The sequence below is a fragment of the Sesamum indicum genome, linkage group LG9, assembly GCF_000512975.1.
Source record: "Sesamum indicum cultivar Zhongzhi No. 13 linkage group LG9, S_indicum_v1.0, whole genome shotgun sequence".
Taxonomy (NCBI): Eukaryota; Viridiplantae; Streptophyta; class Magnoliopsida; order Lamiales; family Pedaliaceae; genus Sesamum; species Sesamum indicum.
Genome location: NC_026153.1, coordinates 4,842,118 through 4,869,778, shown reverse-complemented (window position 1 = coordinate 4,869,778; position 27,661 = coordinate 4,842,118). Strand labels below are relative to the sequence as shown.

Here is a 27,661-nt window from a genome sequence, read left to right as displayed (position 1 = left end):
CTTTGTTTAGGGTTGAAGAAATGAGTCGATTTTTCCCCCCCTCAATTTCATACCCATCTCACTCACATTTGATGTATGTATAAAGTAAATTACGTACGTACAAAAATGAGGGATAATTATTTAGGGGCTAAAACTAAATAAATGCTACTATTTAGGGACTAAAAGTGTAATTCTCCCTATATTTAACCATTCACAAGATGATGCCCAAGCAATCCATCCAACGGTAGATGCGTGTGCTCTTGATGTAGTCCCAGTTACACCGTAACACTACCTTTCGCGAGCAAAAATCGAGTGCTCCTCAGATGCAAGATGATCACGCTCTTTCCACCACAAACCAACAATCAAAACCCTAGAATTATTTATTTAATAAATTAACTAAAGTCGGTGCCGGAAGGTTCATCGGAACTTTATCGAAGATTGTAATCTCAGGTTTGGTTCCCCTTTTTGATTTTATGGAAGTTCGAATTTGATTTGGGCTAGGGCTTTTGACTTGAGTCTGTACAATCCTGATTCGCTTACACACTTTTTGGATTTTTCAGTGTTAGTACTGACCGAACAATTTGGGAGTTCGATAAATTTTTTATATCCGTATTCAATTTTTTCAATTGTAGGGATTTTTCATATAGCCAAGTGGAAGCCACCTGATGGTAAGTTCTTCTTGAATTTTCCTATTAGTTTGAACTTATATTATGTATATGCATGTATATTGTCATATATACTCCATCTAACTGAGTGTGTATTTTTGTGAGACTGTTTCTTGCAATTGGGTTGTTGCTTAGCATGTATGCACGAGGTGGAGTTGATGCAATGAGTTGAAATGGGTAGTATCATTTTACTTGTGACTGAGTTGAGCTCGATCTATTTGATTTTAGTCAATTTATGATATCGAGTGAATCTACTAAACAAACTATATCATCTTAAGGGATCGGGATATATCTAGATGTTTTTATCCAAGTGGTGTGTCGTTCATTGTCATAAATAAGTGTAATGTAGTATTCTAAGTTTGTGAGCTGAGTGAAATGTTTTATCGTGCATGTATCCATGCAATTTACACAATGCAGTAGGTCCTGCATTGACTTCTGTAAAGTTACTGGAGGAAGCTTTAGCTTGATATCTCTTACTAATTCCTACAGCTGTGGATTTTTTATTTGCTATTGTTGATAATGTGTTCTCTCTGGAGAATATTAACTTCCCGTGAGTTAGATTCATCACGTTTCTAGTTTGTTTTAAATGAGTGAGATGGTGGTTGGGAGTACACTCTGTATAACTTTACTTGCTGTCTTTCCAGGACAAAGAATTTTGGATACCAAAGGGCGGTGGACATGTGGCTGGGGGAGATGCAGTTTTTGATAATTCATCTAGGCTGGAACCTAAGCGTGCCCGCCAATGGTTCTTAGATGCTTCTGAGCCGGAGCTATTTCCTAGCAAGAAGCAGGCTGTTGCTGGTGGAGATGCAGTTTTTGATAATTCATCTAGGCTGGAACCTAAGCGTGCCCGCCAATGGTTCTTAGATGCTTCTGAGCCGGAGCTATTTCCTAGCAAGAAGCAGGCTGTTGAAGCTCCAATAAGCAAGACGGAATCAGGAATCGCCATGCCGAGTTCTCTTCCTTGGGAAAGTTCTTCTGGATTTCAGTCAGTGCCAGCAGTTCCAAGCCAATTCATGGATCGGCTGTTTGGATCTGAGACAACAAGGCCCATAACTTTGACGGATAGTAACATGCCCATTTCTGGGACAGATGGCTCAAATCTGAGGAAAAAGGTCAATGGAGAACCCTTCGAGAGTGATTCATCTGTTGGTTTATCAATTTCTTATGCCATGGAAGACCCAGAAGTAGGAGTAAGTTACGGTGGACTCAGGAAAGTCAAAGTTAATCAGGTTAAGGACCCTGGAAATGGATTGCATACATCTGTGGAACACGGGATAGGGATTTCCATGGATCAGACGTACAGCAGGGGAAGTGATAATGCCTTCATATCCATGGGACAACCTTATGGTAAGGATGGTGGAAATGTCACGTTGATGGGTCATTCCTATGACATCGGGGAAGCAAATATCAGATCCATTGGATCGACCTTTGGGAAAGGTCTTGACAATACTATTAAAATGACCCACTCCTATAATAAAGGGGATAATAACACCATATCCTTTGGTGGCTATCAAGATGAATCTGTAATTGAAGCTCTGACCAGGCCAGTTAGTAGCTATGGCTTATTGTATGAGCAACCATCAGCACAAACATCAGAAACACCAAGCAAAAAGGAGGTGGATGTCCCAAGTGAAAATGCTAATGTCAGCACCTCTCAGTTACCAAAATCCAAAGTGGATTCTATATCTAAGAATAAGTCTGACGCAAAACCTGCTAGGAAAGAAGCACCAAACAGCTTTCCATCGAATGTAAGGAGTTTGATAGCAACTGGTATGCTTGATGGAGTGCCAGTGAGATACGTTTCCGTCTCACGGGAGGTAACTTTTGCAAATTTGTCTTCCTTATCATTCACAACTTATGGTTCTTTAAGTGGCTCATAGGAAGTATTTTTCCATCTAATAAGGAGCTTCGTGGAATCATCAAAGGCTCGGGCTATCTTTGCGGGTGTCAGTCCTGTAACTACTCGAAGGTAAGCCGTCTATTTTGATCTGTATTTGGAGAAAGACATGGGTTATCTCTTTATTTATCCAACATGCTCGTAAAGTAAACTTTTCCCCATCCAAAGGCACTAAATGCATATGAGTTTGAGCGTCATGCCGGTTGCAAGACGAAGCACCCAAACAACCACATATACTTTGAGAATGGAAAGACCATATATCAGATAGTTCAAGAGTTAAGAAGCACCCCTGAAAGTATGCTATTTGATGCAATTCAGACTGTGACCGGTTCTCCTATAAATCAGAAAGCCTTCCGGACTTGGAAAGGTAGTGAAATTGTCACATCCTATTCCAACTCAAAGTTTCTTATTCCTTATTCCTTTTTTTCCTTTGTAATAGAGTCATTCCAAGCAGCAACTCGTGAGCTTCAGCGTATTTATGGGAAGGAAGAGCTCAACCTATGAGGATATATCGTGATGGGAACCTGATTTCAATTTAGGATGGTATATTAACTTTTGATGTGCCAGCAAGTACTATATTCTGGTAAGCTGTGTGAAATATGTATGGATTTCCAACTTGAGTTTATATCTATTCTAAGTTAGAGGTTCTAGAATTATAAAGTAGTTAAGGGGTCATTTTGTTTTTCATTCTGGACGTAGTGATCTTGATCAGTTGTCGAACCCCACCTCCCATTTATCCTCCCAAATAGATACAGAGAAATGAAAAACGGAAGCATGGAAGCTTGTTTTTGCTTCTCTCTACAGTCCCAGTCAACAAGATTCAGACCAGTTACTTGTATTAAGGTTTCATCAAAGTAGAACAGCAGAAAATTGTTGCAAATTCCTGAAAATAGTATTCCTCCCACGGCATCTGTCCCCTACCCCAGAAGACGGAATATTTTGCTCAAGTCTTTAGGCATTGTCTTAGTGTCAGGTTTAGAGGGGACTTCACCCCCATTGCAAGAAAATTGAGAGAGAAATGTAATTTCAGTTACTATCGAAATCCTTAGTTATAACAACTTTGCATATTACAATTCTTTTTGCCATTCCTGTTTGCCTTGGGTGCATGTTTGTTTTGCACAAATCACATAATATGTTGTTTACCAAAAATTAATCCTCCAAAGGAAAAAAGATTATAATTACATATATTCAACTTCAACATCCTTATAAAAGGCTATTCATTTACATATTTTCCCAGGCTGCTAACATGTATTAAGGTTGAAACTTGAAACCATTCTGTTGTATATTTAGGTGCATTAGTAAATTCATTGATCGACTGTGTGGAGCAATCTATGGACGATGCATTCCAGTGGAGCTATTGTGATTAGCTCGTCGTGTCAGTTGTACTGTATTCAAACAATCATTTCATAATATTCGGTGACTTCTAGTCACAATTAAAAAGAATTGTCATGTTGGTCGTTTGTTTTTACACTCATGGAAAAAATAAAATAACAGAGAGCAACAGAAACAGAGATGGGACGGGCAACGCTACTATTGGTTCATTAGATGGTGTGAAACGCAAGTCCAGAAAATTAGGATAAGTTAAAATAGGTTTGCCAACACCAAAACCATTAAGGAGTATTAATGAGTGAGCTTGCTGTCTCGTATTGTACAATATCGGCTTCCTGAGCAAGGGATAGAGAAATTTGTATAAACAAAGAAACAGGAGACAATTTTATAGAACAAGTTGTATCATCCGAAGTGAATTGGGATGGAAAGGTATGAGGGTGTTTGAGGTAGAGGTGATCAAAGAGAGGGGTAGACTCAAAGAAAAGGCAGGACCCAAATCACCTTTTTAGCCTAATGTTAATGAGGTGTCATAATTCCCAAATCCATCAATTATCTAGCTTCCCCATTAAGCTTCAGTCCATAGGGGGGTGGGTGGCTGTTTAATCATACCCATTTCTTATTTCATTTGTGTTATAGGTGTTAGGTACACATTCCCTCTAATTCTTCTTACTCTTGACAGCCAATTCCACCCATCATAATCATAATGTGAGTGTGAGTGTGAGTGTGAGTGTGAGTGTGAGTGGTTCAAGAATCTTCACTTCACTTCACATTTCACAAATACCATCATCCTCTGCTCGGCGGCAGAAAAACAAGAGTTGATGGCTATCTCAATCCCCTTTTCCGACTTTACCCCTCTCACCATCCTCTATTTACTATTCTTCTTCTCTTCCGTTTCCTCCTTCAACATCACCCATCTCCTATCCTCCTACCCCGATCTCTCCGCCTTCACCGCCCTCCTCACCACCACCTCCGTCGCCGCCGATCTCACCGCCCGTTCCTCCCTCACCCTCCTCGCCGTCCCCAATGCCTATCTCTACTCTACCTCCGCCACCCCCCAACCCTCCTCCACTGACCTTGCCGATGTCCTCCGCTACCACGTCCTCCTCGAGTACCTCTCCTTCTCCGACCTCCGCCTTTTTCCTCCCACCGGCAAATTGGTCACCACCCTCTTCCAAACCACTGGCCGCGCAGCTGCTAATTCCGGCACTATCAACATCACCTTTGATTCCTCCTCGGGCACAGTCGCGTTCTACTCACCCACCTCCAGCGCTACGCTGCTGTCCCCAATCAAAACCCTACCTTACAACATATCAATTTTGTCGCTGAATTCCCTACTAATTCCTTACAATCTCGATCTCGTCGCTTCGGAGACTCGCCCCCCACTGGGACTCAACATCACTAAAGCGCTAATCGATGGTCATGATTTCAATGTAGCGGCGTCGATGCTCGGCGCCTCAGGGGTAGTTTCGGAATTTGAAGCGGACGAAACAGGGGCGGGGATCACAATGTTCGTCCCCACGGACGAAGCTTTCGCCGATCTGCCATCGACTGTCAAATTTCAGTCATTAGCTGCTGACAAGAAAGCAGTGGTGTTGAGGTTTCACGTCCTCCACTCCTACTACCCGTTGGGCTCTCTGGAGTCTATTGTCAACCCAGTTCAGCCCACATTGGCCACGGAGCAAAATGGGGCGGGTAGTTTTACCCTAAATATTTCTCGGGTTAATGGATCAGTAGGAATTGACAGTGGTGTGGTACAGGCATCAGTAACTCAAACGGTTTTCGATCAAAACCCTGTGGCTATTTTCGGTGTCTCGAAAGTCTTACTGCCCAGAGAATTTTTTGGGAGGAATCCAATTGAGGTGAACCAGCCTAATGACGGCGGTGGAACGCTGAGCAGCGCTCAGCCGCCGGATATTGCGCTCTCACCTGATAATTCTCCAGCAATATACGGCCCGCCAAGTCATTTATCCGCGCCTCCGGGGCTGGGAATTCGGTCTCCGGCTGCAGCCGTGGCAGTGGGGTTTCTAAGAACACTTTTGGGTCTGTGGTGTACAGGGATCTATTGCTATCTATTGCTATAGCCATGAAATTGATTGATTTGGAGTTGCATCATTTTTCATCACGGAGAATACAGTTCGCGGCTTAGGAGCAATTTTACGCTGGAATTCATCGATCATGACTTATGAGGTAACTAATAAAGAAAAAGGAAACAGAAATGTGCAAACTTGTATTTACTTGCCGATAGTTTAGGATAGGCGGTAATGATTTGGATCCATAATTTAATTTGTTGTAATCATCATTTCTTGAATCTGCATTCTTGTTGTAAAGAAGTTGAATTTTTTGGATTGTAATGTGTAAAATAGTAACCAATTTTTCTGTACAAAGTCTTGAGAAATTCTGAGTTCCTATTACGCAATTCCTGTTCCAGTACATTTTGTTCTCTTTTGCAGCAACAGATTGCTGAAACAGCTGTGGTTTTTGCTGATGTGCAAGTTCATGAGGAATGCTTAACAGTATATTTTCATTTCATTAACTGGTTAAGGGTGTTCATCATAAAAAAAAAAGGGGGTGTTATTAGTAAAAAAAAGCTGGTAAAGGGTAGGAGAAGGTTTCCTTTCTGCTCAGTTCTGGGATCAATCTCTTTACCACTCTACTAATATCTGTCCGGTAGTTTGTTCGGAGCTCCATTTTCAATTGTGATATCGCGTTTGGTTGGAACTTTTTTTTGTAGGATGTTACAATCAATTTTTTAAAATTTCATTGTGCTAGTCTTTTAATATAAAAAAATTACTATAAATTATTATGTGGTTTTGTATAGAGAACCATCACAAAATATTTCAATTCAGATACTTTTCATTTTTTAATGTCTTTTTCTATATAATAAACTATCCAAACAAGTCTGGCTCCTATATCCAAAGTCCATCTGGTAAATATCAGAGCGAAATTCTAGTTCTCCCACGGTGCTTGTCTGCACAATTTCTGGGCCACCAAGCATGTATGTAGGGGAGCCATTTACGCTCAACAACCATCTCATGTGATCATCTTCAGTATGGATTCTCTCCATTATTTAATCAACAAGGTGCACTTTGATAGTCATCCTGGGCTAGCTGGAAACATCATATTTGCTGAGTTACATTGCCAACTTGATCATTCATCCAGATGTTTCAGCTTTCCCCCGCGTTTAATGTCAAGGGTTATTAGTGGGAAAAATGATGGAACGGGACAGAGCACAAATGTAGCCTCATGACTGTAGTAACTAGTGCAAAGGTCGGTTTTCTATCTCTAGGTGCCGCTATTCTACGTCATTCAATACCTTGCTGATGTAGTACACTGATTTTGAAATCCTTTTTCTTCCTTGATGAGCACAAAGCTCACTACATGTTTATCTACAAAAAGGTGCAAGTACAATGGTTCACTTGGTGAAAGTATGGTGAGCAAGGGGAGCTCTAAAGTCTTCAAATGTCTGCCGGCAACTTTTGTCCCATGTGAAATCCTTGGCCTTGCTCAATATTCTGGAATGGTAAGGTTTTTCGAGTAGAGCAAGAAATGAACCAGTTGAGCATGGTATGCACTAAGTTAGACATTGAAACTCGTTTAAGATCACTAGAGCTCGCATCTCCTGGATAGCTCATCTCTTTCAGGGTTTGACTTAAATGCCTCTCTCTGTCGCCAGACATTCTAGAAAGCATCTACTCGTGACTCCAAATGTATATTTCAAGGTTGAGTTTCATCTAGCATCTCCTCAGGATTCCGAAAGTCTTCACCAAGTCAGCAAAATGGTCCTCGACTTACCTGCTCTTTACTAGCATGTCATCTACATAGATTCCATATTGAGGCCTAGTTGCTCCCGAATCATCCAGTCCATCGATAGTTGTTAGATAACGCCAACGTTCTTACCCGAATGGCAAAACCACATAAAATTATGTTCCACATGTAAAGTTTACTCGCTTTTTTTATCATTTGGATTCAACATATTTATGGTTCTTCTAAAAGATGACTTGGAATGCACCAGCTGGTTAATACAAAGGAGACGACAGAAATCCTTGGGGTATCCATTGTTCACATCCTTGAAATTTACACCACTTGTTCTCAAGCTTGGGAACCAGTATGATGTTGTACAGCTATTCAAGGAATTGAATCTCCCTGAAGTATCTAGCAACCAACAACTTACTTACCTCCTTTGGAATGATCTTGTCCTTCTCAAGACCAACCTGTCTCTTCTTCCTCATAACTAGGGAGTCGAAGGATCTATGTTGAGATTGTGCATGGCAATCTTGTGATAAATCTCCACTTGATCGCGGACTGTCCAAGTGAACACATCTACATTCTCTTAGAGGAAAGTAGTTAGTTACAACCATTTTTTGTCCCAACTAAAAACTGATCCTGATGGTATTCTAGGATCTCATGATACCAGCTGAATGTCAAGAGCTCTTCAACGGGTTGGACACAAGTAGCTCATGAACCTCATTCCTGTGCTTATCAGGTTTCTTACTTGTATTCGTGATATATCATGTTTCCTCCTTTGATAGACTCTACATAGCATTTGTGTGCTATGTATTGATCACTCCCTACTTCCTTCACTACATCACCCATAGGGAACTTCATCTTCATGTAGTATGTGGATACTACAACCCAGAAAGCATTTAGGCAGATCACCCGATGATAATGTTGTAAGCTGAGGGCACACATATAATGAGAAGAGAATCAACTTGCATGTCACCATAGGATAATGTTGTAAGACGAGGGCACATATACAATGAGGAAGCGGATCAACTTGATCTTCCTAATGGCTCTATCCCTAAGGAGATTGGAAGAGAGATTTGGCCTAAGAGGTGAACCACCTCCCCAACAAATTTGTAAAGCAAGGTATCTACTAGCTCTAGAGAGAATTCTCTAAGATCTATTTGGCAATAGACTTCATAGAAGAGAATGTGAGTCGAGCTGCCGCAACCTACAAAAATCTAAATGTGAGCTAAGCTACCAAAATCTACAAAAATCCCTTGCGAAGTATAATTAGCTACGATAACTCATATAACAAGAGCATCATTGCATGTATTCCCTGCACACTGGGGCCTTTTAGTGAATCTCCATAACCGGTCTAGCTGCTCTAACATGAACTGCTTAGTTCTTCTAGAGACTCCATCAGTAGGTCCTCTAGATCTAGTACCTCTCAGCTCGAGCCAACAGGTAGGTTGAAGCTAATAGCTGATTTCTTGGCTAAAGGTTTGAAGAAATTCCTTACTGGCAGCTTTTGAGTGAGGGTACTAGTGAATACCTCCTGGTTGGCAAAAGGTAATTCCAGGACAGCACTGGTGAAACATTGGATGTATGCCTTCAAAGGCTCATTCTCTTCTTGCTTCAACCCGAAAAGGCTCAGGGTCGTCTTACTACACTTCTTGTTGCTTGCAAATTGGTGAGAAACATAGAACTAAACTCTACAGAGAGGATAGATCTAGGGAGAGCTAACCGAACACTTGTGAGCAGGAATATACGATATTTTATTCCATAATTATAACTATGTGACAGTGTGGCATTTTCAAACTTATAGAGGTGTTCCAGTAGATTGTTGGTGCCATCATAAAGTGGTGAATGAGATAGTGTCCTGAAGTGAGCTAGGTACTCATTTTCTCATGACTTGGGTGTCTTTATCTATCTTTCTCCTTACCTTTGTCATCTTCCAGCATAGGACTTCCAACATGCCTACAACCGTCTTCGTAGCTCATCCCAAGCTTGTACAAACTATCGCAAAATATTGATTGTCTGGATGAGAGGCAGTAACTAGTGGTAGAACCAAGTCATCGTGGACTTGTCCTCCTAAAAAACCTGGTGTGCTGGAAGTAGTCACATTGTCGGCCCCATAATCCAATGCTAGTGGTGGAACCACTAATGAGCTGGTGCAGGCGAGTATTGCGCTTATTACAACAACAATGACCTTGCTAAGATGTTTTTCAAAGAGTGAGCTTACTCCAAAGAGAGGGGATAGTGGAACCCCAGTATGAGGAGGCGTGCTAACACCAAATGTTGTACCCTTTGTGGTCCGATATCCACCACTCCAATCGGGAGAATGGTATTCCCCTTAAACGAACCATTGTGTCCACAATTATCGAATTAGTCATGCTTACGCCTTACCTCAAATTTCCCAAATACATCAATAATGTTTTTCGGAGTCTAGCAACACTATAAGATATTGAAGGACCAGTTCAGGATCATAAGATTTTTGTAGGACTAGCCTACAAAATAAAAATTAACACTCGGATGTTTAAATTATTAATGGTTTTGGAAAAATCAAACAAGAACTTATGGAAGTCTATTTTCATAGGATTACATTGGTCCAATTGTATGTCATGTTATCTACATCCTACACAAGCAAGAACCAAGCCTAACACATCAATAGGAAAATCACCTACTCAAAGGGGAATCTTTAACCTATGGGGCCAGCCTAGCTATATCCGGAATTACAACGAGCATGGTTATCCGATATTGTGTACCTTCTAGGTGACGTGTCATCCAAGGTCGAATGCAATGCCGACTAGTCAACTAAGTTGGTTCAGCCACCAATGGGTTCTAAATGGATGGCTCGATCTCTTCAACAAATTTCAGTTCGACTGAAGATAACATTTTGCTCCTTGAACTGTGTGTACTTTAATCTGCTAATTTTATCTTAATTGGATTTACACTCTTTGATTAATTGGGTCAAATAATTCCATTGTACCTTAGAAAATTGATGCTGTAAATATCAAATATAAACAATAGAATAATATTTTATATTTGGAAAGGTAAAAACATCCATTTGACTATCAAACTTGTCATTATGTCATATCAGCCTACACGTGGGACGAGTAATGTTTCTCTGATTTCATTATTGAAGAAATTTGTATAAAATCTATCCCACCACTGATGGTACGTATCAACACAAATTCTACAAAACACAATTTCCAATCCTTCACACTGCCACAATAAGATGAAACTTTCAACACTTGAGACGTGAGATGTTGACCCTTATTTTTAAAATACTCTGAATTGGAATCGAATTGTTTGTTTACCCACTAAAAGTCCATCTCCCATGACATAACACCCACTCAAACACATCTACTCTACCATTTAACTTAAGAATTTTTGCTTTGAAATAGTCATCCTCCGCTGCCACCAGCAACTATCTCATTTCTTTTCTTATCATACGAATTAATTAAAAACCTGAGCAACAAAATGTCAATGGAAGGCAACAGAGGCATGATGGATGCACCTATTCTTCATGAATTCAAGAAACAGGCTTCCTTCTTCCTCAAGGAGAAGATCAAAAGTGCCCGGCTGGCCTTGACCGATGTCACTCCAGCACAACTGTCAGTTTCTTTCTACACATATATATGTCCGATTCTTCTGTAATAGTATTAGTTGGATCATTGATTTCTAAACTTGGCTAGCTTTCTGCGTGATTCATGCCTGTGCGATCTGACATGTATGCTTGCGTGTGTACAAGGATATGATTCATGAGTTAAATGAAAAACCCTTTTGTTAGAAAAAAGAATCATGTCGTGAACTGTAAGAAATCCTATGATTCATTGTACACTTGTTATTGGGGTTTTCTTCTTGTTGTCTGAAGACTGGCGGAAGAAGCTACTAATGCAAATCCAGGAGGGGTGGATGCTCAGACGCTGAAGATGATATCCAGAGCAGCATTTGAAGTGGATGATTATTGGAGAATTGTGGAGATCTTGCACAAAAGGTCTAACAACGTTCTTGTTTTTCTCTGGATTTGCTGTTGTTTTTAATTATAGTATTGATCTTTTTCTTTTCTTGGGTGTGTTTATGTGTTTCAGACTGTTAAAATTTGATAAGAGAAACTGGAGGGCATCATACAAGGCCCTGATTGTGCTGGAATACCTGTTGACTCATGGGCCTGAGAGTGTTGCTCAGGACTTTCAAACGCAAAGAGACGTAATTAGAGAAATGGAAAGGTTCCAACACATTGATGAGAAAGGGTATTTATTTGATAATTTTCTTCAATATATTGTCGAGGAAGACATTTGTCTGCATCCAGTAATTTTGTCATCAGCACCCTTTTACGGGTTAAATGCAACGGGCTCCCTATGAAAATAATAATTGCAAAAAACCTTTACGAAAAGAAGAAATTGCAATGCTAACCCTTAACTTAAAAAGGTCAATGCAACATCAAGACGTGAGAGTTTGTGAGCTTCTTTTTTTTCAAAAGTTTAGGGTTGTGTTGCCATTTTTTGTCTAGAAAAGTACCTATTGATAATTTCATAGGAGTAAAATGCAATTAACTCTGTTTTGTATTAAACTCCTGATGTAGGTAAGGATCTTTCTCTATCTCCTCTGCAGTACAAAGTATTACAACTTTCTTGTCTGTGTCTAGATTTAACTGGGGTCTGAATGTGAGGAAGAAATCTGAAAGAATATTGAAGCTGCTTGAGAAAGGCCCTCTTCTCAGAGAAGAAAGAGACAAAGCCCGGAAGATCTCAAGAGGGATTCAAGGGTTCGGTAGCTTCTGCCTTAGGACTTCATCAGGGCAAGAAACTCCTCCAAAGGTATTTGACAGATGCAATTCACAGTTCATTGATAACACAAATCTGGATGATTTCCTTTCAGCCGCGAACGAACATGATAGCACCAAAACAGAGAGACAGAAGCCAATGCCTCCTACGAACCCAAAAATGGAGGGCCTAAGCCCTAAGAGTTTCAATATTCAAGTAAACTCGAACGAAAATTTGGTTCCAGACGAGACAGGCCTTGTGAGGGAAGAAAATGGCGGGAGCTGGAACTGCACGGTGGAGTCAAAAGTACCTCTATTGGATGAGCATAAAGATGAGGCAGGGATAGATATGTCGACAGGAGATCATCATCATTTGTTCGACAATACTGAAGATCTAACACTCATTTCACTGCTTTCAGTTTCAGAGATGAACAGCAAACATGTTGCAAATTAGACGTAAACTGTTACATGGCCGGTGTGGATGTATAATAGCTCATTGCTTCGATGTTCAGAAAACGGCGTCTCTGATCATGCGGGTGGACTTATACTGATGCTTAGTGAGGCTGCATCATGCTTACCATATTGAACACCTGACACACAACGTGAACTTGAGTGTAGCACAGTTTACATGTGGTGAACTTGGATGAAAATTACGAAAGAATTTGGTTGCATGTTTTTTGAGCTTGCAAGTGTGATCAGAAAGTGTAATTGATTTGAGGGTAGCTGCAATTCTTGATCTTGGCAGTTATTGTGAAAATGGAATTGGTTGTTGGAGCAAATCCTGTCCATGATTCAACAATCCAAATGTACAAGGCAGCTTTATGTTGTTCATATTAATTCTTGGAATCTCCGATGCATTCTAACGAGTCTTTAATTTGAATAAGAAGATGGGCTTACCAATGTAATAGACTATAGAAGACTGCAAGAAAGGGAGGCCTACCCACCTGCTTGAGCCCAACAGTGTCCATAAGGCCTTGCGAGTTCACCTGAAGGTCCAGTTGGAGACCCTCTGCCTAAACGCCCGTTAGCCCAATTCAAGTTCTTTGCCTAAACTAAAAGTCCAACTATATGGAGGCTCATTTAAAAAGACCAGGTCATGCCCAAGGCTTATCCACTCCAGCAACTCAACTATTTCAGAGGAAATCAAGAAAGAATGGTTCCTCATGCAAACACTCCAACAACCACCCAGCGATTCTAAAGAAAATCAAGCAAGACAAGAGTGGTTCCTAGAAATCAACAATCACCTCCCACACCGTCTGGACAAATCTAATTCCTGGAACTTCAGCTATATCAATCGGATCAACCACCAACACAAAATTGGGGAATTTGGATATATGATCGTATCCAAACCTCCTCTATGAATACCCGATGTATAAGCAGATTTAATAAGCATACATAATACTCCTCACTTTCTATACTTGCTACATTTCAACTCATTATTTTCCACACACTTCACAAGCATTACTTCTTACATAATTGTTGGGCTTTTAATTCCAACTCTTATATTGATTTGAGCATTTAAATGCTAACCCTTTGCAAGTTCACTCCCACTTATTTTTATGTGCAAGACTTGGTCCTACTACAAATTATTGGTGCTGAAAGTTACCCACTTACACGTATAAATATATTACTACGACAATATTGAAAAGTAAAATTGAAAGTTTATATAATTTTTTTTTTATTAAATTACCATTTTCTGTTCAATATCTAACGAAAGGGGGTCAGTTATAACAAAATTAAATGTAATTAACCAAAATCTTCAATATACTAAATATATCTTAAAAAATATTTGAGGTGTGTCCAAACCCGACTGAATTCTCATAATAAAAATCCGTTCCTACACCTTGACACGATAATTTGACATAGCTCTATCCATCTCGTTTATCATCCCTATAGCAACAACTTTTATTTTTGGTAATCTAATAAGCAGTAAATAAGTAAGTGGGACATGAGTATTAGAATGATGAAGAGGAGAGAGTAGTGACAAGAATCCAGTTGGAAGCTGCATAAAGCAAGTAAGGTAATGGTTTTGGACAGTTGGGAGTTTTTGGATGAAATATTGACGATGATGACATGTTGAAATGAAAGGAATCTTGTTTTATAGTTCCCTCTTCAACATTGCTGACATCCACACGCCAAATCTTGTAAGAACATTGAGGGTTACCATCACCAAGACTTAGTAGTATCAATGAAGATTCATCAGATGATTCTTTCTTTATCAATTGCATAATATATCATTATCATATGCATTACCATCCTCAGTACGCAATTGAGATTGATTCCTGAATCCTAAGTGAGCCCCCAACCACAAAACTTTCGTATCAACTTGAAGTATTTTCGCTTACAATCAAATTCGATTTAATAGGTGTTTGATGTGAGGGGCTGTCAAAAAGATAAAATTGACTTTCACAGGACCTCAAAGTGTTCAAATAGAATAATTATCCATTCACCCTATTCAATCAAATTTGGTAATCCAGAACCACAATCGTTCAACACTTGGAAGGTTAAGATCACGACACATGGACCTGTACAAGTACGGACATTTGACTCTATAAATACCCAATAATTTGTTTGAGCTGAAGTATATAAGTTTTTACAGAGAATATCTACACTAGGTACTTTCCGCTTGATCTTGAAACCCACTCACTTAATTATAAGAGGATTTTAATTAGGAAACTTCCATCAAACCTAACAATCTGTTCATTTCCTCAAGTCCCAAACACCTTCGGATCAAACGACTCTATAAATAACTACGATACTCCCCCAGCCCTATTTTGGCCAAACAAAAGAATTTTGGCTAGGGTTAAAAAAAAAAAGCATATAGTTAAAGTATTTCCACTATATTGCCCTTGAAATTAGTAGTCCAAAATTAATAGTAATTTTTAAATCGAAATGTAAAGTGGTGCGTACAATTCTTGACCATGGAATATCTGCTCATTAACCTATTGAATAATTAGTCACATTGTTCTCCATAATCATAGCCACCTTACATCATGTTCACATTGTTTCTACTTTACTATATAAATTTCCAAGTTCCGCCTCTTGAGGTTTGTCTCAAGTTCAACTATTTATATATATTTCCACAGGGAGTTTTTATATCCATTTTAATTCGGCATGAGTTTTTAAATAAGAAATAAATATTTTAACTAGTACGTATATATATATATATATATATATATATGTTTATGTTTTTCTTTTATTTATTTATAATTTCCTCCTATAGTGGGTATATAATAGCACAGTAAAGAATCTTGATTAAAAACTCTCTAAATAATAATTAAAAAAATAACAATATGATCCCTAAACTTTAAAAAAAGCTCACACTACATCCACTCCGGTATCAAAAAATCGCGTTCTAGGAAGATTTTGTAGTTTTCTGTTCCTGCACACTTAGAGTTGCAATATTTTAGTAGTTTTGATAAATTATTTATTTTATTTTTTTCTTTTATTTAATTAAATCAATACAATTAAAAAAATTGAATTATACACATACATCAAATATGCTCAGATCGCTAATTTATATATATTCTCGAAGCCCCACTTGATTTCGACAGCAACCATGACATTTACAAGTAATTAAGAAGAAGAAACAAAGAAATCATTTCTATGACTCGAATTTATCGATGTTCTTTAAGGTTTTTTATACTATTATGGCCCTCAATTTAATTTGGACATCTTACCAGTTATGCAGGTCGGAAGTAGTCCCACTTATCAGTCTCGCGTCAGTAAAATATCTTAAATATCAAGAGATATTTTTAGCAATAATTCAAGTTTACACTACATGGTACAATCAATACGATGCTCTGATTGTCGAGTATTTGATATTTTACTTAAATGTCATAAATTTGAATCTCATTAAAAATGTAGAGTTTGTTATTTTATATGAGCGTATTATAAAACGGCGACAATTTATCCATAATACTTGATTTCGTGAAGATTGAGCATAGCTTTATTAGCATATTTTGGTGAGACTAATGGTGATCAAATTGAACAATGATTCAACGAGCTTCGATTGAAAAGAACTTTTCGTAATAGTTAGATTCTTTTAGTTCTGCTAGCCACATTGAATTTATTCCCATCTAGTCGATAATTTTGCGAAATAAAAGTATACACCACAATTTTAAAATTGTACGTAGTAATCAATTCTAATGAACGTGGTAGTAATTCTTACCAAAAAAAAAAAAAAGTAAAAAAAGAATTGCCCTCGAACACACATGATGTGTCGAATTTTTTTATTTTTGAAGTGAATGAGTAATCTGTCATATTAAGGATATTTTTGTGTAATAAGATGTCTGTATTTTCCAGTGAATTTTATTATTGAAAATTGACTGTTATATCCACATAAACATTTATTATGACCATTATATCCATCAATAATAACATGATTTATTTTTTTTTTATGAATAATAACATGATTAATTTTTTGGATGCACCAAGCTTTCTAAACACAGGGAAGGTACACTACTTTGTCAGGTTTCTGAAGGAATTATTAAGGATTTGACATCTTTGAAATGAAAGGAATCTTGCCTTTCAATCCCTTCTCTATAATGTTTTTGTACAATGATTAGAATTCAATTTCTATAAATAAGTTTAAGTTTTCATCGAATATATGAATATTTTATTATAATTAATTATTATATTAATATATTACTTAATTTATTAAAATTTTAATATAATTATGTAATTATTGTACTAATAATAAAAAAAAAGAGTCCCCTCTCTATCCCATCCTCACCGGTGATACTGACAGCCCAAATTTGAATAAGAATGTCATTTTTTCTAGCGGGGTGCAACCATTAATTAATTAATTAGGCATTATTAATTAATGGTAATTTGGAGGGATAAACATTTACTCCACGCAATTCAGATTATTGATTCCGGAATCTTAATCATGATCAGCTCCCAACCACCTAATTCAAATTAAAATTTCACCCCAAGATTCAATTGCGTGACCATCGTGTTGTCTTTTCAATCTAGATAACAACAAGCAATACTTAGAGTATGCATAATGTGTGTTGCAACCAAAGATAATATCAAGAGTCTGATAATTTAGTGACAATTATTTATCGATATATTTATATTTTCATAATAAATGTATCCTTGATTATTTATAATTATAATTTTATGCTCAATCGTGTTGTCGCTTATTATTTATAATAACAATTTTATGCAAATGTTAGAGACTATTAGAACTATGAAAATAATTTTAGTCACGTAATAAGTTTTCTTGTCACTTAATTACTATGTTCATTAGTGGTAATTTTAATATCATCATTTTATTTTTATTTTTTTTTTGTAATTAGTGTTCTCAGCTTTGTTAGTTGGTGGTTGGAGAACAGGAGAAGTAAAGCACAAGATTTTGAGTATTTTCACCTACTGTGCATTTCCGGCTCCCTCTCTTATTTCTTAATAAAATAAATAACGTAATTTTTATACACTTAATATATATATATATATATATATATATTAAGTAAAATAAAAAAATTAATAGCAGTTGAAAATTAAAATCAATCATGTTATTTGTGGAGATAAGAAGTATCAATATTGGAATGTCACCTTAGTATTGTTAGAAAAAATTAAAATAGAATATCAAGTAGAAAATGGATAATTGTATAAACTTTGTTTTTAATTAGTCTCTCTTTTTCCCACCAAGAATTCTTTTTTTTTTTTTTTTCACAAGTTGTAATAATAAAAAACATTGTACGATTGTTGCACTGAGTGGACTAAGAATAGCAAACCAGACCAAAACATATATATGTGGAAAAAGTTTTAACTTTTATAGCCAACTTGTTTATTCTTTTGTCTTTAATGTTTAAATCAGTTATTAATTACAAGAAATCTAAACCTTTGACGCACACAAATCTTGACCATCCAGTTTATATTTGCTCATTTTTTGGTAGTTAGATAATACAGATGGCAAATGGAACGGGTAGAGATGAGCTGATCCCACGAATTTGTATCCAAGGATCGAAATGGGTTTCCAATTAGTTATATAATGAGATTTGTCTCTAGGTCTCGAGTCAGGTCAAGTTAGAGATGAGCAGAATGAGTTTTAAATTTTAGGAAGATCTTGTGTATGGTAAAATCCACCCCAAATCTACCTAGCTAGTTGCCATTTCTTGGCATTAGGGCACATATACAATGGCAACTGAAATATAATGACAATAATTATTAATTGTCACTAAATCGTTATAACACATGCATTATTAATTAGTACATCATTAATTTTACTAGTAATAATTTTTATAAAATAATTAGTGCTATTAAAATTATAAACCTTATTACTGTAATAAAATAAAAATACTTACATATTGTTAGTAACAATATTAAATTACTCTTAATATATTTGTGGTTAATATTTTGTTTTTTAGCAGTGATATTAGCTAATGTGCATTTACAATAGTCTAACAATCTAAATTATATCAAAATACATAAATAATTAAGGATAGGTCGTAGGTGGGGAAATGATGTAGACACGCACCAGGTGGAGAGTCTGCGAGCAAATAATTCATCACCCAAAAATAATAGAAAATAGAGAGAAACATGAGCATTCAGACAGATGAGTATTTCCGGGTCCCATGACAAGTAACCTTTATATCTCAATGTGTCCAACTCTCGGAATATGTATAACCAGCAGAGTACAGAAATAATTCAACCAAATGAGCGACAATCATCACGTGAACGCATCACTCAACTGTTTTCATACAAAATAATTGTCTGCAATTTTCCCCACCAGTTTTTTTACAAGGACCGATACAAGAACATGGGACAAACGAATAACCATTACTTGGGCTAAAATTCTTGCCTGAACACTACATTTGAGTCTCTACGAAGGTTTCCTTCATGTAAAACTCAGACAGCAGCAGCAGGCAATGAATCATTTTGAATATCTAGATCGAAAAGAATTGCATTCCTATATACTTCAAATTTGGAAGTAAAAGCACAAAACGACTACAGTCACAATCGAAGAATGAAATACTTTGCAACCCAAATCCTGCAAATTACTGCATTTGCTTATTTCTTCAGTCTACCAAGAAGATGCATAGATAGTTGTATATATGACCTTAGATGGATGCTTGTTTGCCCAGAGTCGGAATTCTTGATACGGGATGTTCTTTCTATGTATCTAGGCTTAATGGCTTATCGAGTAACTCAGACTCAGCAGCAATCCTGCCAGAGCCACGGCTCATTTTCCCAAAAGAGCCCACTGCTGATAAACCCTTGAAACTGCTGCTTCCCTCGCTTAAGTTACGGGATCTCCAAGACTTTCGTGGCTTTGAGGAGTTGATATCTCGATCAATGTCGTTTTCGGTTCTAACCTTTGCTACAACCAATTTGACGATGTTACTCCTGCAGAAAGGGCAGAGTGGCACCGAGGGGCAAGACGTTGTTGGGTTGGGCTTGTTATGGCAGCACAAAGCTAAAGTGCATTGCGCGCACATCCGATGGCCGCATTCATGAACCTCAATTGTGCATATTTGATCGAAACATATGCAGCAAAGATCCGTATCACTTGCCTACAGAAAGATAGTCCAATCCCAGTGAGGCCTATTGTCCGTTGGGACCAATTATTAGTAGCCTAAGATTGATATTTTTATCGAATTATACAGTCCCATTATAGCTTGTCCTTTTAAAAATGAAGCAAAAAGAACATTATCAACAAAGAACAGGCTTCACAATCATATTGGAAGTAGAAGTGGGAAGAATTCACTCTCCATAGAGGTAGGAGAAATTGTTCGTTTGGAACGGTAGGGCTAATAAATTTAGAGGAACTTACCAGCAAAAGACGGACAAGATTACTTCACGTATAAAAGATTATAAAACATTACGCAAAAGTAAGATGGTAAATTACCTCAGATACATCATCATCCATTCCAGAATCAGATGCTGAAGGAGATGGCGGCGAGTAAACTGTCCCTTTCAATATGACCTTCTCCCTTTCCCGATTAGCCTCCATTAGGGCCTTTTCTAAAAGAGACTTTGCGTCCTGATTAAGTTCACTTATGAACTTCAAAGGTGATGGCCAGACGAGAGGCTCCGCAGACGACGGATTCAGCAAAGCTGCACATGCTCCGTGGTGGTGTCTTAAAGCTACTGTATATGGTATTCTCCTGAATTGTGTCAGAAACATTAAACTTTTATGCATAGATTAACTAAAACAAGCATTACCAAATAGCAGGCCTACATGAGTGAGAAAGAAATGGAGTCTTCATACTTTACAATTTTAAACAAGGACACAAATCAAATATTCCGATAAATTAGTATAAAATATTTGTGTTCGACTTTTTCTAGCAACAAGCATGTACATAAAAAGAATAGCACCTATGCTCTTTAAACCATTGGCCCTGATTCAACCACTACAGCAAGCAAAGATTCAGAACAGTGAGATAAAACATCAATCTAGTTAAGACAGATCCATTTAGTATTAGAAGAACTAAGATATTCAAGAAAATACCCTGATGCATCTCTCTGAAGTCGATCAGCACCCCAAGCCAACAATTCTCTGATGCAATCAAGTGAACCACTTCTTGCAGCCAAATGAAGGGGAGTACTGCCGGGAAAGCTGCAGAATAGAACTTATCAATCGGTAAATGTCTCAGCAAACACGGGGAGCAAGAATAAGCACTTGTGACAGAAAGATTACCCATATCCACCAGTTGAAGCGCAAACCAGGGCTCCATTGTCCAGTAATATATGAACACATTGAGGGCGTCTTTGACGAGCCGCCAAATGCAAAGGTGTTGCTCCTTTGCTATCTCTGATGTTCACAAAACGGGAGTATCCCCTACGAATTTAGCCACAAAACAATGGATAAGAAGCGGGCTTTTATAGTAATACATAAATAGGAAACTGGGGCATCTTCTCCTACGTCACAAAGTCATTTTCTTGAAGAAGAGCCTACCAAGAAGCTGAAACCTGGGAGGTCCTGGCGGCAGAGAGAATGGCTTGAAGGCAATCAGAGTGGCCATAGTACGCCGCATAGTGCAAACATGTTCTTCCATTAAGTGAATCAAACATCAAAATCTGACCCCAAAACTCAAAGTTAGCAAGGGCAAAGATGCCTATAAATTTAACATCTAAACAAGGAGACCTTTGTTTTGCATACATACATTTGCACCAGATTCAATTAGCTTCTTCACACAGGAGATCTTGCCATGCATTGCAGCCAACATCAATGGAGTCTATACATATCACAATTAGCCAAAGATCAAACTATGAATCTACAGCCAAGAACTAATTTATGATCAAAATCTTGCGAGAACTGAATCAAAAATTCAATTTTTTTCGCACATAGAGACAAAAGGCAAAAGATTAAAACTTACCTGTTTATGTCGATTCAGCATATCCGGCTTCACAGATCGGTTCAGAAGCAATGAAAGAATCTGAAACCCACAAAGCAGAACCGATGAAGCTAAACAGCCCGAAAAAGAAATCCACAGAAAACGTTGATAAGCCCAAAGAAACCAAGAAAAACAGAAATCCCACCTCGATCTGGCCATTGGCAGCAGCAATATGCAAGAGCGAGTTGCGATCATAAACTGTGGAATATCGAACAAGAGCTGAATCCCTTTCCAAAACTGCCTCAACAGTTTCCAAATCCCCCAACTTCACTGCGCTGAAAAGACCCTGTTCTTCACTAGTACTGCAGCTCAGCCCCTGACCCATTGTTCTCTCTTCCCAAGAAAGTATGATATATATATAGATATATACACACACACAAAGCTTTGTATGTATAGGCGGCGGTGGTGCGCCTCCTCCTGGTTCATGCACCACCGCGGAAGAGGAGGTGGTGGGTGATGGGCTGCAGGGAAAAAGCGCTTCACATACTTATTCGTAAATGTATAGGTATATATTTATGGAGGGGTGTTGGGGAGTGTAGGAGTTGGGAGGTGCCCGGGAAGGGGAAAGAGAGGGAAGTGGGAGGGTGACCGTGTCAGAAAGAGCGTGTGAGAACGGGCAGCAGTCAGATATTTTGCGGGCAGTTGGATTCCCTATATGATATTATTTAAAGTACTGCAACTAAACTATTACATCTCTTGCTGTTGATTGTTCAAAATCAGATGTAAAGGTCAATGTTTTATGGTGAGTGATTGGTCTTTCTACCCTTTCTCCCAATTCCAACTTTTCACACCCTATTTTGGAAATTTTGAAGTAGGTCTGGTCTTCCCCCATTCCAATATATTAATATTAGGGTCAATCACATGAAAAATTATTCTAAAATTTAAAATTATATTTTTTTTAAAAAAAAATTGAAGTTATACTTACAACCCCTTTAAAGAATCATAGTTTACACCTAACCCTCTTTTATTAGGATTTGAACGAAAAATAATGACATAAACAAAAAAATTTTGCATAAATTTTAAATTTTACTCCTCATTTAATATTTTTATGTAATAATTTTGTTCTTATGAAGGAAAAAATATAATGATGTTAACCTCACTTATATATACATATACTACAGTTATCCCTTTATAAGTATAAAAAGATATGTAGGGATGTCAAATGATGGACAAAATTAAATATTTATGTATTTCTTTTTGCTTATATCAGCATTTTTCGTCCAACCCCTAACAGAAGGAGGTCAGTTGTAAATCAAGAATTTTTGAAAAAGACGTGAATGTAATTTCAAAATATCTTTAGAAAAAAGTATAATCTAATATTTTTAGAGAAGGTTTCAATGTAATTAACTCTTAATATTAAATGCTTCCCATATTTAATAATTTAAATTTTTAAAAAAGTGATGATTTAATATGGTATAAGAGCCCCATCAAATTTGAGGTTTTGGACCATATATAAAAAATAATATTTCACATCACTAGAATAAATTTTATTAGGCTATAATTTTATTACTTATGCACTAAAATTATGATAAATAATTATTATTAATTATAATTAATAAAAATTGATGCAAAAGTTTTAGGTTATCTAACATGAGAATTATTTTTAACATAGTTGTGAATCATAGCAAATATTCTTGCCATGACTTTTAGCATAAAAAATATTTTAGTCAGACTCACAAAACCCACAACCAACAATCATTGTGTGGATGTGATCAATAATTATTTACTACGATTATTTATTTTCAACCATGATAGTTAATTATAATTAAATATTAAATTTATTATAGTGTGTGAAAGTACATATTAAGATATTACTATTGTATTTTTTAATAATAATAATATATTACTATTGAATTATTTAATAAATTTTATTGTGACAATTAACATGAATGTATATGTGGCACTTACTTGAATTCTTTCAATATTTATATATCTTGTATACATATAATTAATTAATGGACGTCATCTGTGTTGAAAACAAAAACTAATATTATGAGATTTTAATAAAATCAAAAAACTAATATAATATATATATATATAAATAAATATAATCAAATTACTTGATAGGTATGTATTGGATAAAAATTTACTGTAAAGTGGTTATTTATTGACTTATCTTATAAACAAATTTTGAACTCTTTTGGATTAATATGAAAATAATTTTATTTAATATATATATATATATATATGTGTGTGTGTGTAATTTCTTATGTGACAAAATAGAATTTAATGAGACCATCCAAGTAAAATAGGTATAATAGGTAATTAAATAAAAAATAATTACAGTGGAATTAAAATGCTCAAAAAATATGCTTTTTAGTATAATTTAATCCAAAATGTGATTATACAAAAGGGACTTAACATTATAAAAAAATATTTATAGAGTCGTAACGCATATTTGACATATTCAATTACAGGACCGGATAGATGCTCAAATAATCCGTAACGGATTATGTTTTAGCAAGTTTGATCGAGTAGATTGGGGTAGCTCAATTCTAATTAAGTATTTGCGACAATCAAAACCCAAAATACCTAATATGTGATCATACATCAGAAAGTAGTTATTTGATCTTGATTTGGGATTAATTAGGGCATAAGTATAAGCAAATTGTGTGCTAAAACACAAGCAAAGAATACTTTAATACATATAATTAGAATATTAATAAGAGTAGTTATGCACGCTAAGTATGTTTATTGGGTGAACGTAGTTTGAAAAAGATGGTGATCTCATGGTAGATGTGTTGTGAATCTGTTTCTTGAATCCCAGGAACCAACATTAATGTATGGACCACAACCTAAAATCAAAGGCCCACTTCCACATAAATAAACCACTTGTTGGGCCCAAAAGAGGTGGATTGTAAGTTAGGTTTGGGTGCTTTTCTATTTTTATTTTGCAATAATTACACCTTTTTTTTTAATTGAAATTTAATATAATTATAAGTAAATTATTTATAATTTTAAAAATTATATTAAGTAGCTTTAATATTTATTTTTCTCTAACAAATGAATGCCTCAATTAATCAAAATTTATTGATATTAGCAAAAAGAAAATTGAATAGAAGCCCATATTTACCCCGATTGACTTATTACCAACTTATTGTAGGTCGAATAAATTTTTTTCTGATTCAAATACTCTTATAAGGACGAAGATAGACTTCACCACGTGCATTAGCATGTGAAAATGTATAAGGATAGTTTTGTTGGAGAAACATTTGTTAATGAGTCGGTAATAAGTTAATTGGGAATAATATAGATTTTAATTTATTTTTTTGCTAATATCAGCAAATTCGATGAATTTTTTTACTAATATCAGCAAATTCGATAAATTTTTTTACTAATAAATGGATCTATTTGTTAGAGAAAATAAATGTCCGAGTAACTAGATGTAGTTTTTTCAAACCGCAAGGATCTATGAATAATTACAAAATCTCATGGGAGGCCGGTATAATTATCCCTTTTAATTTTAAGCATATTTGGTTATGAATTTACTTTGAAACTATTTTTTTCTGGAGTAGATCGATTATAATTATATTATAACTTTCAATCATTAATAAATGTATTAATTAAAATATTAATTATTAATATTAAATATTTATAATTAACTTACCATTATTATGTAAGTAGAGTTAAGAATACCTCTGGTATATACATTAGGTGGATTTGAACACGAATCTTATACTAAACAATGTTTCATTGGTTTGAAAATATTTTTTCAAATAATATTAAAAAATAAAATATTTTAGTTTGATTTTATTAAAATGTTAGAGAGCTTTTTTTTTAAGAATAATAAATAAAATGGAGTATGAATTGTTTATACAAATTTCCAGTTTGCAAAAAGAATTATAAAACTAGAAATAGGGACAAATTAATTTTTGAATTTAAATTGGTAAAAGGATTATCTTCAAAAGTGAAAATTGTCCGCCGGGTTCTTCCTTCAAAATTTTCGATTCAAGGGCTGGAAGCTTGTTTGTAGATGTGGATGCGAAATCTCCTCTGAACTTGTGGGGCAAATTGTAGATTACCTTGAATATTTGGGGAATTATTTGATGTTATGATTATTAACTTCTTACCTGACTTGACTTTTTGTGCGACTTGATTGATTGTCTGACTTGACTTGTCGTTTGACATTATTTGTTACTTGAATTATTTTAAAAAATTGTCTCTAGAAAATAATTGTAAGGATTAAGTCAAAAAATTCAATTCGAATTTAAAACATAAAACTAATTTCTGAAATAAACTCAAACATATGTTGCCTATATCTTCTAGTCCTTTTGTTTTTTATTGTGTGCAAAAGATGCTCGAAACAAGTTAAAAATGAGTTAATCATACTTCGACTATATAAAAAAATGTGAAATTATACTTCTCCCACATAAATTTTATATTTACATTTATATTCCTTCCATAAAATTTTTTATTTATATTTAACCCCCTTCAATTAGGAATTGGACGAAAATACTAACATTAGCAAAAATAATTTACATAAATTTTCAATTTTACTTCTCGGTTAACATTTTCATTTATATTCTTGTACTTACAAAGAGATAATTGTAATACATATATATATATGAAGTGAGGTTAATATCATTATTTTTTTCTTTTTACATATACAAAATTATTAGATGAAAATGCTAAATGAGGGGTAAAATTTAAAAATTATGTACGTTTTTACTAAACGTCAGCATTTTCTTTTATGCAAATCCTAATATAAGGGGGTCATACATAAACAAGAAATTTTTAGAGGGGGTCTAAGTGTAATTTTAGAATTTATTTGAGAAAAAAGTATAATTTCATATTTTTAAAGGGGTCTAAGTAAAACTAACCCCCCAAAAAATAATATTTTTAACTTTATTAACTTTTTACTTAAACAAAAGAGTATTTTTAGTTTGCAACTTACACTTGTAAACTAATTTAAATTAAAAATTATAAACTTTTCCCGATTAGCTTTTGTATCTTATTGGTAAGATTTACATATTAATCTTTATTCCTAAGTACCTCAATTTCAACTTCAAATTCATTTTATTTTCTTTTTTTTTTTCAAATACTCCGAACCTTTCACTATAACTAAACTTATAATTTCCTTTTACTACAATGGTAAAATTTATTACAAACACCCCCTGAAACTATATTTGTAAGGGAAAAAGTGGCAAAATTAAGATTGAAATTTGAAATCATGGGAAAAAAATGAAAGTATTTGATATTCAATTTGAGATTAATGGGTAAAAACTCGTTTAAGCTCGATTTTTAATTAAATAAATTAGACTTGAACTTAATTTTTTTTTTTATAAAATATTCAAGTTCAATCGGAGTTTGATTGAATTACTCAAAAAATAATAAAAGATATTTAAAAATATTAAATTACTCGAGCACGACTTGCACATGATTTAACAAAAACTCATTTGAATTTAATTTAATTATTAATATTTATATTTAGTATTAATTGAAATAATAATGCATTTGATTTGATTGGACTTATTTACCTCTCTAATTAGGAGCATTGTACAAATAGATTCTGAATAACAGATCTACTACGACTTTTCCAAATCAAATCAAATAATTGATTCAAATGAGATGAATTAAATTCAATGTACGATAATATAATATCCACCGCTCCACTTATATGATACGGAGTTCAATAATCTTCAACGCGGCTTTGGCTTGCTTAGTGTCCATGCCACAAAACATTAATTCTTTTTTTTTTTTGCATTATTTATGGAATTTTCGGAAAGAATCGCGTAGTCGTTTTATTCTATTTTGAAAAAATAATGGTCACGTGATTTTCATATTGTTTTTACGTCAATTTTTTAAAAAAAACGAATTCGCATAGATGCTGAAATTGAAACTTTTCGTAAATTATGAGATTATTTTGAAGTATTATCTAAATAATGAAATTGAAAATGTATTAAAAAGGTTGAAGCCCTAAATAATTCATTTAGTAAAAACTTTGAATCTGATCATT

General features: G+C 35.5%; 4 protein-coding genes across 7 annotated transcripts; 3 read left to right on the top strand and 1 right to left on the bottom strand.

Moving 5' to 3' along the window:
- On the top strand, positions 156-3,629 carry LOC105170658. 4 transcript variants are annotated; one of them, XR_002287801.1, is made up of 8 exons: positions 156-429; positions 612-647; positions 1,289-1,435; positions 1,550-2,464; positions 2,551-2,616; positions 2,713-2,911; positions 2,984-3,127; positions 3,244-3,629. XR_002287801.1 is itself a non-coding variant. In XM_011091515.2 (7 exons), the coding sequence occupies exons 2-7, from the start codon at positions 645-647 to the stop codon at positions 3,046-3,048; spliced, it is 1,395 nt and encodes a 464-aa protein (XP_011089817.1). In that variant the 5' UTR covers positions 156-429; positions 612-644; the 3' UTR covers positions 3,049-3,629. The 4 variants fall into 4 exon arrangements, 3 of the variants coding, with proteins under 3 accessions (XP_011089817.1, XP_011089815.1, XP_020552359.1); XM_011091515.2 differs by having other exon boundaries at positions 2,984-3,629; XM_011091513.2 differs by having other exon boundaries at positions 540-647; positions 2,984-3,629.
- Positions 4,316-6,268, top strand: LOC105170657 (fasciclin-like arabinogalactan protein 4). The gene has a single exon (XM_011091512.2). The coding sequence runs from the start codon at positions 4,692-4,694 to the stop codon at positions 5,952-5,954; it is 1,263 nt and encodes a 420-aa protein (XP_011089814.1). The 5' UTR covers positions 4,316-4,691; the 3' UTR covers positions 5,955-6,268.
- On the top strand, positions 10,942-13,156 carry LOC105170656 (epsin-2). The gene is made up of 4 exons (XM_011091511.2): positions 10,942-11,213; positions 11,474-11,596; positions 11,691-11,852; positions 12,248-13,156. The coding sequence occupies exons 1-4, from the start codon at positions 11,080-11,082 to the stop codon at positions 12,816-12,818; spliced, it is 990 nt and encodes a 329-aa protein (XP_011089813.1). The 5' UTR covers positions 10,942-11,079; the 3' UTR covers positions 12,819-13,156.
- Positions 18,970-22,331, bottom strand: LOC105170654 (putative E3 ubiquitin-protein ligase XBAT31). The gene is made up of 8 exons (XM_011091510.2): positions 21,851-22,331; positions 21,688-21,747; positions 21,475-21,546; positions 21,267-21,388; positions 21,009-21,149; positions 20,820-20,927; positions 20,217-20,475; positions 18,970-19,881 (listed from the first exon to the last, which is right to left on the bottom strand). The coding sequence occupies exons 1-8, from the start codon at positions 22,028-22,030 to the stop codon at positions 19,483-19,485; spliced, it is 1,341 nt and encodes a 446-aa protein (XP_011089812.1). The 5' UTR covers positions 22,031-22,331; the 3' UTR covers positions 18,970-19,482.

Bases quoted from the DNA above. Each gene is read 5' to 3' on its own strand.
- LOC105170658 (XM_011091515.2), top strand. The intron at 2,465-2,550 runs GTAACTTTTGCA...CCATCTAATAAG, and splicing joins ACGTTTCCGTCTCACGGGAG to GAGCTTCGTGGAATCATCAA. The intron at 2,617-2,712 runs GTAAGCCGTCTA...CCCCATCCAAAG, and splicing joins AGTCCTGTAACTACTCGAAG to GCACTAAATGCATATGAGTT.
- LOC105170657 (XM_011091512.2), top strand. From the start codon at position 4,692: ATGGCTATCTCAATCCCCTTTTCCGACTTTACCCCTCTCACCATCCTC.
- LOC105170656 (XM_011091511.2), top strand. From the start codon at position 11,080: ATGTCAATGGAAGGCAACAGAGGCATGATGGATGCACCTATTCTTCAT. The intron at 11,214-11,473 runs GTCAGTTTCTTT...TGTTGTCTGAAG, and splicing joins GATGTCACTCCAGCACAACT to ACTGGCGGAAGAAGCTACTA. The intron at 11,597-11,690 runs GTCTAACAACGT...TATGTGTTTCAG, and splicing joins GTGGAGATCTTGCACAAAAG to ACTGTTAAAATTTGATAAGA.
- LOC105170654 (XM_011091510.2), bottom strand. From the start codon at position 22,030: ATGGGTCAGGGGCTGAGCTGCAGTACTAGTGAAGAACAGGGTCTTTTC. The intron at 21,547-21,687 runs GTAAGTTTTAAT...TGATATGTATAG, and splicing joins TGCTGAATCGACATAAACAG to ACTCCATTGATGTTGGCTGC. The intron at 20,928-21,008 runs GTAATCTTTCTG...TCTATTCTGCAG, and splicing joins GCTTCAACTGGTGGATATGG to CTTTCCCGGCAGTACTCCCC.